The sequence below is a fragment of the Muntiacus reevesi genome, chromosome 11, assembly GCF_963930625.1.
Source record: "Muntiacus reevesi chromosome 11, mMunRee1.1, whole genome shotgun sequence".
Lineage (NCBI taxonomy): Eukaryota > Metazoa > Chordata > Mammalia > Artiodactyla > Cervidae > Muntiacus > Muntiacus reevesi.
In genome coordinates, this window is record NC_089259.1 from 68375835 (window position 1) to 68395468 (window position 19634).

At 41.6% G+C, this 19634-nt stretch overlaps 1 protein-coding gene across 1 annotated transcript in view; it reads right to left on the reverse strand.

The window, feature by feature from the left end:
- LOC136144516 (ATP-binding cassette sub-family C member 4-like) overlaps positions 1 to 19634 on the reverse strand; it is a 74948-nt gene that overhangs the window by 29661 nt on the left and 25653 nt on the right. The window contains exons 5-11 of the mRNA XM_065902423.1: positions 16856 to 16945; positions 14338 to 14501; positions 13117 to 13242; positions 11534 to 11783; positions 9972 to 10073; positions 7960 to 8049; positions 4079 to 4270 (exon numbers count right to left, since the gene is read on the reverse strand). Of these exons, the coding sequence (XP_065758495.1) occupies positions 4079 to 4270; positions 7960 to 8049; positions 9972 to 10073; positions 11534 to 11783; positions 13117 to 13242; positions 14338 to 14501; positions 16856 to 16945 (1014 nt within the window). The remainder of the gene's footprint in view (positions 1 to 4078; positions 4271 to 7959; positions 8050 to 9971; positions 10074 to 11533; positions 11784 to 13116; positions 13243 to 14337; positions 14502 to 16855; positions 16946 to 19634) is intronic.

The window sequence follows — 19634 nt, forward strand, 5'->3', positions numbered from 1 at the left end:
ACTATGTATAGAGCACCTATAGAAATACCAATTCAAACAACGGAAGTTAATACTCAGATAACTTCTTTCTTACATGTCACATTTTATGGATGTAATTTTACCAGAAACTGACTGGGCTTATAATTAAAAACTAATTTATTTTCAAAACCATTCCATTACTTACAGAGTGCTTGTTATGTCACTAGCAAATAGGGGCTTTAAAATCACAACCACATTTCATCCTCAAAACAACCTCATGAGGTCAATAGTCTTATTATCTCCATTTTACAGATGAAGTAACAGGCTTGTACGGATCAGTCAAAACCACACACCTGATCAACAGAGAAACTGGGACTCAATTCCTGAATCTTCTGACTCCTAGACCTTGGGGTTGATTTAATCAGCCTGAATCAACATTGCCAGTGTGATTACTTCATGTCTCCCTATTTTGTTACAGAAAAGTTTTCAGCTCAATGAACAATGAACTCAATCAAATCTAGTGTAATACATCTAGTTGCTTTTAATATATGTTATACAAAAAATATCTTACATGCAAGGCAGCAAAGGAGACTGATGTAAAGAACAGACTTTTGGACTCAGTGGAAGAAGGTGAAGATGGGATGATTTGAGAGAATAGCATTGAAACATATACATTAACATATGTAAAATAGATGACCAGTGCAAGTTTGATGCATGAAGTAGGGCACCCAAAGTCAGTACTCTGGGACAACCCAGAGGGATAGGGTGGGTAGGGAGGTGGGAGGTGGGTTCAGGATTGGGGGACATATGAATACCCGTGACCGATTCATGTTGATGTATGACAAAAATCATCACAATGTTGTAATCATCCATCAATTAAAATAAATAAATTTTTAATAAATAAGTAGATGCTGCTTTTTTATGGCTTTTCCTCCAGCATTTGGGGAAGGTGGGAGTAAGGAGAACAATAAGGAGAAATCTTTATTATATTTATATGGATAGATGGATGGAGAGAAAAAGGTTAGAATATCAACAATGGCCACCACTTACTGAAACCCAGGTTTGTTTACATTTCACAGGAATTTTCTGTAATCTTTACAGTAACCCCACCCCTCCCCCATTTAATAAGAACAGAAACTGAGACAAACACCTGGAGTCACTACCCAGGACTCTTTCTCTCCAAAGGCCAAGCCTTTTCTACCAGACATGCAGTCTCTGTGTCTACGGCCAGACTAACTCCAGGACACCACTATTTCTTGTACCTGCCTTATGTCCATCCACTGATACCTGGAATCCAAAAGGAGATAAGCAGATGCTCTCAAAACTTACTAAGTGGTTCCCAGATGTCATAAAGACCTTGCTAACCTCTTGTTAATCAGTCACAGATGACATTTCAGAGCAGCAACAAAACCCTCTGACACAATGTCCTCATTTTGCTGCAGAAATGTCAGAGGTCCAGGCAGGTAACAGGACGTGTCCAGAGTGACAGCAGGCAAGTGATGAAGCCAGGGTCAGAGCTCTCCTCTCTGCTACTTCTCCACATTGGGGCTCCCTTCCTGCCAAGGAGGGAATGGGCACGAGGGATCTATATAATGGGCACGAGTTGATCATAGTTCAACTCCATGTCCCAACTATGCAGCAGAACATGAGAGCAGTCCATGTTTATAGCCGTCACATCACGTACAGAGGAACTGATGTGCATCCCAGTACTCAGGGCCCCTTTCACCAAAGTCTGTGCTGCAAACATGCCCCATGTGGGTGAATCCTGCCCGCATTAGCGGTCCAGTCACCCCACAAGACTGAGGCAAAGCACTGGTCCCAAGGATCTGAACTTGAGTTACAAATGTAGAGATGAGGTGCCTCATCTGTCCAGGCCTCTGTTTTACTAACTATAAAATGAAGATGGGAATATTGAAGATACTCATAAAGAATGAATAGCTCATAAACCTTTTTATGTGTGTGCACGCGCATGTGTGAGAGGCAGAAAATTGATTTGCACGTGGACTCTGAATTAATGGGAGCTACCGTTCTCACTGTTCTGCATTTGCTTTCCCTTCTTATATGGTATCTGCTGCTGCTGCTGCGGCTGCTGCTAAGTCACTTCAGTCGTGTCCGACTCTGTGCGACCCCATAGACGGCAGCCCACCAGGCTCCCCTGCCCCTGGGGTTATCCAGGCAAGAACACTGGAGTGGGTTACCATTTCCTTCTCCAATGCAGGAAAGTTAAAAGTGAAAGTGAAGTCGCTCAGTCGTGCCCGACCGTAGCAACCCTATGGACCGCAGCCCACCAGGCTCCTTCGTCCATAGGATTTTCCAGGCAAGAGTACTGGAGTGGGTTGCCATTGCCTTCTCCGTATATGGTATCTAGACCATTTAATAGAAATCTAGCTCATTCCTGCTAACTTGACATCACTTCTGCAAATGTACAGTCACCCATGAACAAGAACCTGGAATAAAGAAACGAGCCCATTAAACAAGCAATTTTGTTTGTTCGCATTATTGTAAAATGCTGCTCATCTGACACAGAGCTTCCCAGGTGGCGCTAAAGTATCCACCTGTCAATGCAGGAGACAGAGACTTGAGTTTGATCCCTGGGTTGGGAGGATCCCCTGGGGAAGGAAATGGCAACCCCCTCCAGTATTCTTGCCTGGAGAATCCCATGGACAGAGGATTCTGGTGGGCTATAGTTCATAGGGCCGCAGAGTTGGACATGACTGAAGTGATTTAGCATGAACACACACATCTGATACAACCTATGATATTCAAGCCGTTGTTTGAGGAGAATTACTATTTCCTCACAAAGCAGGTCTGGAGTTTTCAGCACCACACCTTTGAAAATCTGTCCCTGTCTTTTGCTCACAGTACAAAAGAGCAGTCAGATGTCCAGACTGCACTGAACAGACCCCAGGGGAGACCTTTAGTGATTTTTTACAACCCGAGACAATAACAAAGTATTTAACATTATTTACCTTTTCCCCTTTCTTTTTGTCAATTGTATTCTCCTATCACTTAAGTTTAGGTCATAATTTATTCGCTAATCTTATTTAATTCCCAAAATACAGTTAAACCTTTCATCTTACCATTCTCTGTGAAACTCTATGCCATTTCTGAAAACAATCTCCCTCAGTGAAATGACGCATTATTAAAAAGAAAATTTAAAGCATTCTGCTTTCCTTAAATAATAAATTACAAGTCAAAAATGAAGTGAAGAGAGAAACTCACAGACTGAAGGGGACCAAAAAGGCATCAGCCAAGGGCAGGGGGCAGACCTTGTGTGGATTCCAATAAGGGTGAAGATTTCTCAGTGAGATGATCAAGAGCATGTAAACACAGACCAGCAGTTGGGTGATATTCAGGAATTTGAAGTATTTTTCAGGTGAAATATAGTAGTGATTTTTTCCCCCAAAGTTTTCCTATCTTTTAGAGAAAAATAATGAAATGTTTACAGATGAACTGATCTGAGGTCTAGGATCTGCTCCACGATACTCTGGGATGGGGTAGAGATGCAGCCAGACTGGTGACCAGCTGATCCTGGCTGAAGCTGGGGGTGGGCACATGAAGGTTCATTACACCATGCTCTCTGTTTTTGTAAATATTTGTAACTTTCCATTAAAAAAAGGTTGAAACTGAATGGAAACTTCATAGAACGAAACAATCCCCCCCTCCAGATAATGTATTCGGTGATTCTTATTAACCTATAAGAATTAAAACGACAGTATATGTAAATACATATGTTTATTAATGTAAGCTTGGTTATTTATCCAGAAAGTGAAAGTGAAGCTGCTCAGTCATGTCCGACTCTTTGCAACCCCATGGACTGTAGCCCACCAGGCTCCTCTGTCCACGGGATTCTCTAGGCAAGAATACTGGAATGGGTTGCCATTTCCTTCTCCAGGGAATCTTTTCGACCCAGGGATCGAACCCAGATCTCCCACATTGCAGGCAGGCGCTTTAACCTCTGAGCCACCAGCGGAGCCCTATTTATCCAGAAGATCAACTTAAATATTAAGCATCGTTCAAAAATCTATTTTTTAAAAAAGATCTTTTAACAAACCTTGTAGTGTAAACCATTATCGTCATTTGAAATTCAAGTATATGCAACTCAGAAGTCATTACTCACCTCTTCCAAAGCACAAGCCCTTATTACTTCTTCATATCTGTCTTCTTTATATTTCTTCCCAAATAAAATGTTACTCCTCACAGTTCCTGGGAACACCCAGGGCTGCTGAGAAACATAGGCGATCCTCCCGTGCAGGCTGACCTTCCCCTGGCTTGGGGGCAGCTCCCCTAGCAGAGCGCTTAACAGCGATGACTGAAACAGACAGGAACACACACACATGAACAGGGAGCACTCAGGACAGAACACGCCCCGCAGCACAGCTGACCCCACCCTGGTGCTTGATACAGAATAGAACCCTTTCCTTCAACAGGATAAAGTACAGCCCTCGCAGTTGAGACAAAAAAAAAAAAAAAAAAAAAAAAACACTAATGGTCAATGAAAAAGACTGATAAGGAATATATTATTACTATAAACACTCTACTCTGCCTGAGTATCCCCCCAAGTGAAATTCTACTCAGCAAAGAATAACTGAGAATGTTTAATATCCTTCTCTAGCAGAGCCCAGCAGGATGTGTATTTTATATATCTGATGTTTAGGGCAATTGTTCCTGCATCTGGTATCCTTTACTTGACAAACACTTGTTCTTAAAAAGCTATGTGTGAAGAATATAGCCAAAGATGATTAATTGAAAGAACTCTCAAGTGAGTTGTGTCTGCAGAGCAAATGTCCTCCATAGAGGAAATCAGCACTCTTTCATGTACGCATCCCACATTTTAAAAACTAATTTTACTTATTTATTTTTGGTTCTTTTATCTTTTTCATTTATTTTTTACAAGTTTTGTTGGTTTCTGCCATACCACAACTCTAAATTTACTTATTTTTGCTTGTGCTAGGTCATCATTGCAGTGCATGGATTTTCTTATTGAGGAGCACAGGCTCTAGTGGGCAGGCTTCAGCAGTTGTGGCCCGTGGGCTCAGTTGTTGAAGCTCCTGGGCTCCAGAGCAGAGGGCCAACAGCTGTGGTGCACAGGATTAGTTGTTCCACAACTGGGAAGTGGAAACTTCCCAGACCAGAGACCAAACATATGTTTCCTGCATTAGCAGGTGGACTCTTTTACCACTGAGCCACCAGGGAAGACCACATCCCACATTAGATTTCTGTATTCTGGTGTTTTGAACCAAGTATATGTGCACCTTTCCTTTCAATCTTCAACATCACACAGATGTGGTGTGTATGTATCCACACCCTCAGAGTGCTCACAACACTGGACTGAAATAATATGTCTGTATATCTCTTTTGCCCCACAACCTGATTGCCTATGCAAGGCAGAGATCAGGGTCTTGCTCATTTCTGTACCTTTATCTCCAGCACATGGCTACACATTCACTACACATGCACTGATGGGATCACGTCAAGTCATAGGAGGCAATGGTCAAAGCTTCTGGGAAGAGCCTTTATGATCTCCAGATATCCTGGAAGAGCCACTAAGATGAAAAGAAGTCCCAATTGTCTCTGTCTATCCTGACCAGTATCAGTTCACTTGCTCATTCGTGTCTGACTCTTTGCAATCCCATTCACTGCAGCACACCAGGCCTCCCTGTCCATCACCAACTCCCAGAGTTTACACAAACTGATGTCCACTGTGTCAGTGATGCCATCCAACTATCTCATCCTCTGTCCTCCCCTTCTCATCCCACCTTCAATCTTTCCCAGCATCAGGGCCTTTTCAAATGAGTCAGTTCTTTGCATCAGGTGGCCAAAGTATTGGAGTTTCAGCTTCAACACCAGTCCTTCCAATGAACACCCAGGACTGATCTCCTTTAGGATGGACTGGTTGGATCTCCTTGCAGTCCAAGGGACTCTCAAGAGTCTTCTCAACACCACAGTTCAAATGCATCAATTCTTCGGTGCTCAGCTTTCTTATAGTCTACCTCTCACATCCATAAATGACTATTGGATAAACCATAGCCTTGACTAGATTGACCTTTGTTGACAAAGTAATGTCTCTGCTTTTCAATATGTTGTCTAGGTTGATCATAACTTTCCTTCCAAGGAGTAAGCATCTTTTAATTTCATGGCTGCAGGCACCATCTGCAGTGATTTTGGAGCCCCCTCAAAATACAGTCAGCCACTGTTTCCTCATCTATTTGCCATAAGTGATAGGGTCAGATGCCATGATCTTAGTTTTCTGAATGTTGAGCTTTAAGACAACTTTTTCACTCTCCTCTTTCACTTTCATCAAGAACCTCTTTAGTTCTTCTTCACTTTCTGCCATAAGGGTGGTGTCATCTGCCTATCTGAGGTTATTGATATTTCTCCTGGCAATCTTGATTCCAGATTGTGCTTCTTCCAGCCCTGCATTTCTCATGATGTACTCTGCATATAAGTTAAATAAGCAGGGTGTCAACATACAGCCTTGATGTACTCCTTTTCCTATTTGGAAGCAGTCTGTTGTTCCATGTCCAGTTCTAACTGTTGCTTCTTGACCTGCATACAGGTTTCTCAAGAAGCAGGTGAGGTGGTCTGGTATTACCAACAGTTTCAGAATTTTTCACAGTTTATTGTGATCCACACAGTCAAAGGCTTTGGCATGGTCAATAAAGCAGAAGAAGATGTTTTTCTGGAACTCTGTTGCTTTTTCAATGATTCAGCCGATGTTGGCAATTTGATCTCTGGTTCCTCTGCCTTTCCTAGAACCAACCTGAATATCTGGAAATTCATAGTTCATGTATTGCTGAAGCCTGGCTTGAAGAATTGGGAGCATTTCTTTACTAGTGTGTAAGATGAGTGCAATTGTGCAGTAGTTTGAGCATTCTCTGGCATTGCCTCTCCTTGGGATTGGAATGAAAACTGACCTTTTCCAGTCCTATGGCCACTGCTGAGTTTTCCAAATTTGCTGGCATACTGAGTGCAACACTTTCACAGCATCATCTTTTAGGATTTGAAAGAGCTCAACTGGAATTCCATCACGTCCATAGCTTTGTTCGTAATGATGTTTCATAAGGCCCACTTGACTTCACATTCCAGGATGTCTGGCTCTAGGTGAGTGATCACACCATCATGATTAGCAGGATCATGAAGATCTTTTTTTGTACAGTTCTTCTGTGTATTCTTGCCACCTCTTCTTAATATCTTCTGCTTGTGTTGGGTCCATAATATATCTGTCCTTCATTGTGCCCATCTTTGCATGAGATATTCCCTTGGTATGTCTAACTTTCTTGAAGAGATCTCTAGTCTTTCCCATTCTATTGTTTTCCTCTATTTCTTTGCATTGATTCCTGAGGAAGGCTTTCTTATCTCTCCTTGCTGTTCTTTGGAACTCTGCACTCAAATGAGTATATCTTTCCTTTTCTCCTTTGCTTTTCACTTCTCTTCTTTTCACAGCTATTTGTAATGCCTCCTCAGACAGTTATTTTGCCTTTTTGCATTTCTTTTTCTTGGGGATGGTCTTCATCCCTGTCTCCTGTACAATGTCATGAACTTCCATCCATAGTTCATCAGCCACTGTCTATCAGATCTAGTCCCTTAAATCTATTTCTCACTTCCACTGTATAATCATAAGAGATTTGATTTAGGTCATACCTGAATGGTCTATTGGTTTTCCCCACTTTCTTCAATTTAAGTCTGATTTAATTTAATTTAATCCTGAACAGCTGTCACATAAATAATTTCCTTCACTGAGACATCCAAATTCCCCGCAGGCAGTTCCTAACAGGGAAATGGGAAGCACCAAGACGGAAAAGACAGTGTGCATTTATCCTTGTTTATTTGGCCATGAAACATTCTTATGAAATGAATGTTCCATGAACACACCTAGAGAAACACTGTTCTAGATACACTCAATTCAAACTGAGTCACACACAGATCTGGGCTCAATTCTGAGAGTTTAACAGGAGCTGTGGTATTGCATCAAGCTGACAAAAAACATCATTAACTTACCTTTCCTGCTCCCACATGTCCAACCACAGCTAACAGTTCACCGGGTCTGACAGTAAAGGAAAGTCCTTGTAGGGTTGGGGTCTCTGCTGCCTACAAATTAAAGTCTTTAATTTAATTCACCCATTTTAATAAAGTAACACATATTTTTTTTTTAGAAAGTGGAAAAGATAACAATAGTCAACATAATTGATATGCAAAATATAATCCACATTTTTATGTTTCCTATTTTAAGATACTGTGTCCTGGAGACCTCTTCATCAAATTTCATCTCTTTGGGGATTTGCGGTAGCTTTAGCTCACTTTAGGAAGTTTCCTTCTTTTTTCCAACTACCACACAATTGCGCTCATTTCATATGCTAGCAAAGTATTGCTCAAAATTCTTCAAGCTAGGCTTCAGCACTGAGAACTTTCAGAGGTATAAGCTGGAATTAGAAAAGGCAGAGGAATCAGAGATCAAATTGCCAACATCTGTTGGATCACAGGAAAAGCAAGGTAATTCCAGAAAAACATCTACTTCTGCTTCATTGACTAAAGCCTTTGTTTGTGTGGATCGCAACAAACTGTGGAAAATTCTTCTAGAGATGGGAATACCAGACCACTTTACCTGCCTCCTGAGGAACCTGCATGCAGGTCAAGAAGCAACAGTTAGAACTGGACATGCAACAACAGACTGGTTCAAAATCAGGAAAGGAGTATGTCAAAGCTATATATGATCACCCTACTTGTTTATCTTTTATACAGATTACATGATGCAAAATGCCAGGCCAGATGAATCACAAAATGGAATCTAGAATTCTGACAGAATATCAACAATCTTAAGCATGCAGATAATGCCACTTAATGGCAGAAAATGAAGAGGAACTAAAGAGCCTCTTGATGAAGGTGAAAGAGGAGAGTGAAAAAGAGTGAATGTTGACTTAAAACTCAACATTAGAAAAACTAAGATCATGGCATCTGGTCCCATCACTTCATGGCAAATAGAAAGTGGAAACAGTGACAGATTTTATTTTCTTGTGCTCCAGAATCACTTCAGACAGTGACTGCAGCCATGAAATTCAATGATGCTTGCTCCTTGGCACAAGAGCTATGACAAACCTAGACTGTGTATTAAAAAGCAGAGACATTACTTTGCCGATAAAGGTCCATCTAGGCAAAGCCATGATTTTTCCAGTAGTCATGTATGGATGTAAGAGTTTGACCATAGAGAAGGCTGAGCACTGAAGAATTGATGCTTTTGAACTGTGGTGTTAGAGAAGACTCTTGAGAGTCCCTTGAACAGCAAAGAGATCCAACCAGTCCATCTTAAAGGAGATCAGTCCTGAATATTCACTGGAAGGACTGATGTTGAAGCTGAAACTCAATACTTTGGCCACCTGATGCAAAGAGCTGACTCATTAGAAAAGACCCTGATGCTGGGAAAGATTGAAGGCAGGAGAAGAAGGGTACAACAGAGGATGAGATGGTTGGATGACATCACTAACTTGACAGCCATGAGTTTGAGCAAGCTCCTAGTGTTGGTGATGCACAGGGAGTCTGGCATGCTGCAGTTTATGGAGTCACAAAGATTTGGACATGACTGAGCAACCGAAAAACAACAAAAACAAATGAAATGCTGGAGTGGGAACCCATTCCCATGGACAGAGGGGCCTGATGGGTTACAGTCCATGGGGTCACAAAGACTCAGAGACAAGTGAAGTGACTGACACTTCACACTTCAGCTCAAAATAGATCTGGGTTTTCAAGAAAAGATGTATTTGTGCTCTATATCTTTTGTTTAAGGTGACCCTATTGTATAGCACAGGGAATTATATTTAATACTCTGTAATAAAACATGATGAAAAATAAACTAAAAATTAAAAGAAGAATTTATATACTTTAAACTTTTTATAATATATTCTAAGTAAATGAGCAAGTCACATTTTACAGTATATGTAAACTCTCAAAATTCTCCAATAAATCTATGTCACAGTTGTCTTTTAGGAGTCATAATTTTGGAAACCAAGGTTTCTTACCTTTTCCCAAGAAGCTGTAAAAGCTTGCACATCCACGATTGTTTTACCATCTGATGGCAGCAGAGGGTAGCACTGTGTTACCTCATCAAGTAACAGAAAGTTCTATAGGAAACAAGCAAAATATAGATTATTTACATAGAAGTACAAAGCACAAACAAAACAACTACTTCTCTGGAATTTGCAATAAAAAGTTTTATACCTATCATTTATACCTACCTATCATTTTACAACTATATTTTATTAGCTCTTGGTTCACATGAGAAATATTAAATAGTATATAGTATGTAATATACTATTATTATATCATATGCACAACTAAGTATATAATATAGTATAGCATATATATATATAAAACATAGCATATACACACATATATATAGAGTGTGTGTGTGTGTGTGTGTGTGTGTGTGTGTGTGTGTGTGTGTGTGTACAAAATAAATAAATAAGAGTTCCTGGCCATGAAGCTATCTTTGTTACTTTCTCAACAAGTGTACCGGTTCCTGTCTAAGAAGAAAGTATGGCTTCAAACTCCAATACATTTAGAACTTGGACATTTTTATTGTTTTACTTTTGTGTTACCAACAAAAATCAAGTGAGCTGGTAGGAAGTAATTTCATAAATACTAACTGAATCCCACCATGTGCCAAGCAGCAGGCAACACTGCTAGAACAGAGAGGAAGGCCCTTTCCAGGCCGTCAGGAAGCAGTTGGCACAGGACAGGCTGGGGACACAAGACCAACGACAGAGAATCTCAGTGCAAACCCTGCACACAATGCTTTTCTCCTCGTGCATGTCAAATCCATATCACTTAACTATCACTTAAGTCATCATTCTAAAAATAAAACTATGTTAAGTTTTTATGTCTTAAAAAATATTTCACAAGTATCTTTTCACAATCACTGCCTCTTCTTAGTCAATGCCCTCTCTCTTCCACAGCTACAAAGCTGACAAACACAGGCAAGAAAATTCCCTCTTGTCTTGCAAATGCTAGACATAATTCAATGAGAAAAGCTAGAGCACTAGAGAAATTGAACAAACAACTTAGACCACTCCCACTCCCCAAGGTTCCCAAAACTGTGAACAAGAGGCAAGAGACTGCTGGCTGTTGTTGAAATCTGCTCTTGTTCTTCTGCAGTAACAAACCCTGGATTTTAGCTGCAGGGAACAGGACTTCTCAGCAAGTTCCTCCCCTCCTGGCCCAGAGAGGAGTCCTAGTCACCTCAGGACTGTGCACACTCACTGCCTAGTCATTCCAGTCAGCACAGCAGATGCATCTGTTTGCTTCTCCTGCTTTTACACATTTTAATCACTCTGCAGCCATCACTGCACATCAAGAGCCTGTGCTGCTGCTATTTATACTACCGGTCCTAAACAAGCTTGGATCTTACAGTACTTTTAACGCACTTTACTTAAGAAAAGGGGAATACGTGCATCTTGGAAAGATTGCCAGCTTGTCACTGAAAGAATTAAATCTCACCTAACTGGCACATAGTGACACCACATAAAGGAGCTATTTTAGCTAAAATCTGCCTACAACTTAAAAAAGTTATTTTTCACTAAACCTTGATTCTTTGGATGCTGACAATGGTCTCTGACACCTTCTCGATGGCCATGGGGAAGTAGAGGGTGCTCGAAAACCGCAGAGCTTCAAACAGCGTCACCACCACAAACACTTGGCTGGCTGTGACCAGGTTGTCAAGGAGCTCATTGGTGATGAAGGTGACAAAAATCATGATTTTGCTCACAGCAAAAAATGATGCCAAATTCATGCCTCTAAGGTAGGAACTTTTCCGAATCTTGGAAATTTCCTTACTGTAAAAACAAAGTAGGACAAAGGTTTTATAAGAAGCATCAGCATACAAGACATGAATTCAGTGCCCTGTGTAAGTGGCCCCTTTCTAGGGAGTAGATACAGATTAAGATAAACCATTCCTCACATCATGGAGACATTAGCATAGTGCACACTCAGGGGTCTGCCCAACACCAGGACCACAGACTTCATCCCCACTTCACTCTTTCAAGTGAAAGGAGGTCACACTTTCAAACATTCTGTGTCAGTCAGACTGGGTTTGAACATTCATTCAACAAACATTCGTAATCACAAGTCTGTGCCAGGCTCCTCACAGAAAGACATAGCCTCTCCCTTCCAGGTGCTCATGAACTTGTGGGCGAAGAGAATTAGCAACCACAAAACTGGGAGACAATAGACAGAGAAGGTCATCACAGTCCCCAAGGGAGCCCAGAGCTGGGATATGTAACTCTGAGCAGTGGAGTCAGGGCAAGTCACACACACGTGGACCTTGAAGATGAGCTGGAGTCAGTCACGCTTGGAGGCCAGAGTAGAAGGAAGGTGGGCTCTGCAAAGGTGCAAAGTGAGAGGTGACCAGGTGGGGTCAGAGAAGTAAATGCTCACCAGATATTTAAATGAAAGATGGAAAAACAGTCTACAAACATGAAGCAAAACAAAAGGGACAATATTTTCATAGCTCCATTTGAAATGAATAATAGTGATTCATGAGCTTTCTTGATGGTAAAGAATCCACCTCCAATGCAGGAGACACGGGTTCAATCTCTGGGTCTGGAAGATCCTCTGGAGGAAGAAATGGCAACCCACTCCAGTATTCCTGCCTGGGAGGTCCTATGGACAGAGAAGCCTGGCGAGCTACAGTCCCTGGGGTCACAAGGAGTCAGATATGACTGAGCGACTAAGCACAGCAACAACGAACAATATTGATTCATACAGTTTGGCTCGATACAAGTATACCAAGTCTCTATAATCTCCCTGGTTATCAGCCATCAACATAAATTACAATTTTAGTTTGAATGTCATTGTCTCAAATACTATTTTAAAAGCATTGCTTATTGGGATTTGAGGTATTAAGAACTACTTAGAATTTCATTTCTATACAAGTAAGAAGTATATATATTTTTCCCTTTGAGAAAATGGCAAAAGAAAGAGCAGGTTAAATGACATCTCCACTAACTCTCTTGCAACATGCAGGGGATGCAGTGAATAGTTAGTATTTAAGTTCACCTTAATGTGAAGGTGAACTTAAATACTTCTTTGGTAAGACATCTAAAGTATCCAATAGAATAGGAAATAAAGCATGAAAATATGGAGTGATATCTATATATATAAACTTACCTTCTCAGTCTGGTAATAAGGTCTATAAATGACTTTTCCCAAGCATTCATTTTTATTGTTCTGATGCTAGTTACGACTTCACTCATGGTCCTGATCCGGTCATCTGTGAGAGCTGCCGTCTTACTCCTGAGGGGACAGACATGAGACGAGTCTTAGTAACCACAGCCCAACTTTCCATAGCAGCAGCAGGAGTGGGCACAGGGGTGGTGCTAGGAATAAAATTATTCTCTACAGCCCTTTTGCACTTAGAACATAGGCAGGTCTTACTCAAAATACAAATGGAGAAAAAGGCTTCAACTAGGAAGTCAACCATTCAGTCCATTTCAAGAAGTAACTTGGAGAATGTGCAGCATCAGCTAAGAAAGACCTGAAATGTGTCAGATACAAACTGTTTGCTCAAAGAGGTCACGGCCAGGTAGGGAAGGCAGAAAGATACCCAGGAAGGCAGAATCTGTGATTTAATAAAATAGGAGAGATGTTCTGGGGAGCAGAAAAGATGGGACTGTTAATTCCACCAGGAAAGGAGAACAAGAAGAGCTTCAGAGACCAGTAGCACTGGAACAGGGCCTGGAAGGATAGGGAGTATTTATCTCTCCAGCAAAGAGAAAAGGGAATTCCAAATAAAGAAAAACACCAAGCACAGACCTGCACCCACACAACACACACAAGAACTCAGTGACCTTCAAATACCACAACATCTCCATCACCTGACAACCACCTACCTCCAACCCTCTGGGACCTGCTTCAGTCTAACTCAGCACCAGAAGGCTCTTCACCACCAGCCACTTTTCTGTCACATGTGCTGCTGTGAATCAGCCTGGCTCTTGGGGTGCTTATAACTTAATGGAAACATGAACATAAATACCTGAAAAGGCTCCAACACAAGCATAACAAAAATATATGTGGTGAGAAATGGACCTACAAGATTATTACTATTTAACAATATTAAATAACTTGGACATGGGTAAATTCTGTTGAAGGACACTCTACTTATTCAGATATGGTGCCAAGAGGACCCAGTGACTGCCTTCCCTGTTCCTGTTTCAGGCTCAGCCTTCAGTTTAAGGCTGGAGCCTTCACTGGCTAAGCCTGTAGGGTCAACAACTCACACAAAGAAAAGACTAGAGAAGGCATTTGTCTTGTTTTTGAACAAAAGCATCAAGCAGACTATGGATATTCCAATTATGCATTATCAATTTTTAAAATAAGTGTTTCTCTTACCAGAGTGATGAAAACAATTTCCCGAAGCAGCTTTGCAAAAGCAGAAGAATAATGAGAACCGCCATCCCAGCAAGACATGACATTCCTATTTCCATCCAGAGCAGGACAGTCACTGCAATAGCCTGCAGTGGCCCCACCCACAGATAGTGCAAGAACATCGCTACCTTAAAAGAGAAAGACAAAGGCTTCTTCAGTTCAGTTTAGTCGCTCAGTTGTGACCCCATGAACCGCAGCACGCCAGGCCTCCCTGTAAATTACTAACTCCCGAAGTTTACCCAAACTCATGAGTCAGTAATGTTATCCAACCATCTCATTCTCTGTCATTCCCTTCTCCTCTCGCCTTCAATCTTTCCCAGCATCAGGGTCTTTTCAAGTGAGTCAGCTCTTTGCATCAGGTGGCCAAAGTACTGGGGTTTCAGCTTCAGCATCAGTCCTTCCAATGAACACCCAGGACTGATCTCCTTTGGGATGGACTGCATGAAGATCCAAGCAGTCCATCCCAAAGGAGACCAGTCCTGGGTGTTCACTGGGACTCTCAGGAGTCTTCTCCAACACCACAGCTCAAAAGCATCAATTTTTTGGCACTCAGCTTTCTTTATAGTCCAACTCTCAGAGCCATACAGGACCACTGGAAAAAAACCATAGCTTTGACTAGATGGAGCTTTGTTGACAAAGTAATGTCTCTGCCTTTTAATATGCTGTCTAGGTTGGTCATAACTTTCCCTCCAAGGAGTAAGCATTTTTTAATTTTATGGCTGCAGTCACCATCTGCAGTGATTTTGGTGCCCCCCAAAATAAAATCAGCCACTGTTTCCCCATCTATTTGCCATGAAGTGACAGGACCGGATACCATGATCTTAGTTTTCTGAATGTTGAGCTTTAAGCCAACTTTTTCACTCTCCTCTTTCACTTTCATCAAGAGGTTCTTTAGTTCTTCTTCATTTTCTGCCATAAAGGTGGTGTCATCTGCATATCTGAGGTCATTGATATTTCTCCCAGCAATTGTGATTCCAGGTTGTGCTTCTTCCAGCCAGGCATTTCTCATGATGTACTCTTCATGTAAGCTAAATAAGCAGGGTGACAGTATACAGCCCTGATGTATGCCTTTTCCTATTTGGAACCAGTCTGTTGTTCCATGTCCAGTTCTAACTGTTGCTTCCTGACCTGCATACAGGTTTCTCAAGAGGCTAGTCAGGTGGTCTGGTATGCCCATCTCTTGAAGAATTTTCCAGAATTTATTGTGATCTGCACAGTCAAAGGCTTTGGCAGAGTTAATAAAGCAGAAATAGATGTTTTTCTGGAACTCTCTTGCTTTTTCGATGATCCAGCGGATGTTGGCAATTTGATCTCTGTTTCCTATGCATTTTCTAAAACCAGCTTGAACATCTGGAAGTTCACAGTTCATGTACTGCGGAAGCCTGGCTTGGAGAATTTTGAGCATTACTTTACCAGCTTGTGAGATGAGTGCAACTGTCCAGTAGTTTGAGCATTCTTTAGCATAGCCTCTCTTTGGGATGGTATAAAAACCAAAAAGGACAGAGTGTAGAAACAATATGCTCTGAAGGAACAGACAGGAACCTAAACAGAAATGATCTCACTGGGTTTTAAACCTGCTAAAGCAGAAATTCAAGTGTCCACCCCAGATGATGCTGTTCCAGGGCAGCACAGGGCTGACTTCAGGGATGTCCTGGGAGAATCAGACCAGCAGCACTGAAGGAAGATGTGGATTTTGTCCACAATACAGATGAGCTCAGGGCTTCCCCAAATGCTGTCCATCCCAGAGTTTAGCCCCCGTCTCCCCTGGGCTCCCCAGCATCCCAGGAAAGCCTGCAGTATGGTATCTACTGCTCTCTCCAGTAGTTACTTGTGTATTTACCTTCCTGATAGACTGTGTCTTCTATAGGGCAGAAACTAAGCTTTATTCATCCCTGAAAGTGAGTAGGGGCCTAACTTCATGTTTGATGAACCAATACTTGAAAGAGAAATGTCTATAGTACAACACAGATCTGACGAACAGCTACAATGTTCTGGGTCATGTGATCTATGCTTAAGGTCAGTGGACAATAGAGTGTGCAGGGACTGAAGAGAGGAGGTTGTCTCTGGGGACCACCCACTTGAAGGCTCCCTATGCAGCAGGCACTGAACACGGTGCAGGGGAAAGAACAATCCCTGACCACCAGGCCTTCATCGTCCAGAGGAGGAGGAAGACAGTTCAGCAACACCTACACCACATGCCAAGAAGGGCTGCTCCAGGAGGACCCCTTAGGACACTAACCAAGCTGGGCAAGAACACTGTTGCCTATTTATTATTAGAAAAACAAAACTCTCACTTATGAAACAACACAAATAATTACATCTAAGTTGCACACAGAGAAGTGAAAGTTGCATAAATAGAACCTTTATCTTACATCCTCAACAGAACCCTGGCTGACACCAAACCCTGGCACCTGGCATCCCAATAAGTTGAACCCAGTGAGAAGAACAGGAAATGGAAAAGGATCCCTCAAGGGCAGCTCACCTGGTCAAACCTGTTCACGTCGTTGGACAGCAGGTTGACTATCTGGCCTGAGGTGGTCTTCCCCATGGCTGAGCTACTCAGGCGAAGGGCCTGAAATGAGAGAGGGAGACAGAGATCCGGATTCCTAAGGTGATACCAAGTCATCTTAGAACATAACACAATGGAGCATGTTCCTGGGGTCCTTAGTGGTGTCAGCAGGAGCAGGATGACCCCTGACAGCGGGGCTCTAGGGACCCCTGTTCACCCTCTAACTCCTCAGTGTGGTGGCAGCCCGCCCGCAAGGACGGCAAAGGGAGGAGCGGGAGACAGAAGCAAAATCCACCCCCTGTTTCAGTGAACTTGGACCTGCCTGAAGGTTAAAGTGTGTAGGTTTAGGCTTAGGAGCCAACTAAGTAATTTTTAGCCAAATTAGATGAGACTGGAGAGGTTGCATTAGGAAAGAAATTCAGAGACTTGGATTCAATCATTCATCCTGTAGGTGACAATATTTAAACACTTTGGGCTTAGTTTCCTCATTATTAAAGGAGCAAGTATAATGTTCAAAACACTGTTCCTGTGAGGAAACTGTGGTCTTGATGCCAGTCTGCTGCTTTCACAAAAACCATATTTCACAACCCATATTGCTCAATTCCTTTATTTAGTAAGAAAAATGCCCTAGAAATCTGAGGAAACTGAAAAGACACCAGGAGCTGCTTCAACAGACCACCAACTAGAGCCACTAATCCAACCAAAATGTCATACTTTATAAGAAACTTTTTCTTTACTCCTCATGTTAAAGAAGAAAACAATGATCAAGTGAGAATGTAAAATGATATAACCATAATGGAAGAGAATATGGAAGTTCCTCAAAAATTAAACATGATATTAGCATACAATACAGCAATTACACTACTAAGGATATACTCAAGAAAACTAAAACCACAAACTTGAACAGACAATTTGTACACTCATATTCACAGCAGCAATGTTCACAATAGCTAAAAGGTGGAAACAACTGTCCATTGACAGATGAGCAAACACACAGAATGTTGTATAGACCTATAATGGAACATTATTGAGCCTTGAAAAGGAATTAAATTCTGATCTGCCACAACATGGATGAACCTTGAAGACACTGTGCTACAGAACATAAGCCTCACACAAAATGACAAACACTGTATGATTCCACTTACATGAAGTACTAAAGTACTCAAATTCACAGAGATAAGAAGTAGAATGGTGCTGGGTGTGGGGAGAGGGGTTGGAGAGTTAGTGTTTAATGGATGCAGAGGTTCAGTTTGGGAAAAAGAAAAAGTTCCAGAGATGAATAATTGTGACGGCTATACAACAATGTTTGAGTGTACCTAATGTCACTAAATGCTGTACTTAAAATAGTGAAAATGGTAAACTTTATGCTGGGTGTATTTTACCACGACAACAACAACAAAAAAACTATGATCAAAAGCCAAAGGTAATTTTACCAAAGCTGTGGAAATATATTAATCAATAAATGGCAAGTCATTTTTATATATGATACCTCCTTCACAATCATTCAAAATTCAGCTGCAAAGAGCATTAAATGCTGAATGGGCCATTTTAGGAGTGGAATATGTGCAGCCTTAGAGACCTCCTGGATACCTGCCCCAGCCTGGAATCCATGGTCAGAACAAACTATGGCTATGGGCTTAGCAGCCACTCCATTTCTAATACCCAATCTAATTCCTCCCCAGGACCAGGGATCAGGAGGCGGGGCCTGAGCATGAACCACAGAAGTTCAGAGGGGCCTTTCAGAGCTGCTCGACAGCACCAGCTGTGCCCTAAAGAATCAGTCCACCTGTAACTTGAGAAGAAGTGTATTGTTTCTGCACCCCAGCAGGACTCTAGATGCAAGGCTGTGCATGAGGAAATTTGTGTTTTCCAGGTTTCTGGAATTTCAAGTTATGTCTATGTTATAATCCCCATAATTCCTGACTTCACATAGGGCCAACATTTAGGTAAAATCAAGGCAGTAAATGAACTTCTTGAGAGATATTTGCATTCACATAAGCCAATGTGCCAGGTCAGATCACATTTCCCAAAGGCAAGATTCCAAAGCATGGTGGGAAGACGAGGAAACAGAGGTAGACAATGGCTCACCTGTGCAGCAAGGAGTGAGCTGTGACTAAACCTTCACCTCACACCTAACTTAAGGTTTCACAACACGGTTCAGGTAAAATTTCATAACTATTATGAGAGTTAAATATGATCTGGAAAGACAAACATTTAGCCAATTTGTGGGGAAATCTGAGTATCCAACTCCTAAATAGTTAAAGATGCAACAGAATAACAAAGATGATGATAAATGACAGTGAAGACCTCTGACTGCAGTATGCGGGCACAGTTGCAATTTCCACATCACCCAGAAGGAAAGCAGCTCAGATGCTGTTGTCAGACAAGACAGTGAGATGCCAGGTCCCCAGTTTCACACAATCCTGAAAAGTACAAGACTCTGCTCAAGGAAAGATGAGAAGACATCTCACTTTCTGTTGAAAAAAGTATTCTGAAGAAGCAGAAGGTCTAGATAAGCAGCAACCAGGTAAAAGAAGCAATATTTTCCATTTAAGCTGCTTGGTTTTATCTTTCAATGAGGACTTTATTTATTAATAAAAATTGCATATGTTTAAGGTTACAACATGATACTTTGGTATAAATATACACTGGGAAATGATTACTGTAGTAAAACCACTTAAAACATCCACAGTTATCCTATTTAACATGTTATCCTATTTAACATGTGTGGTGAGAGCACTTAAGATCTACT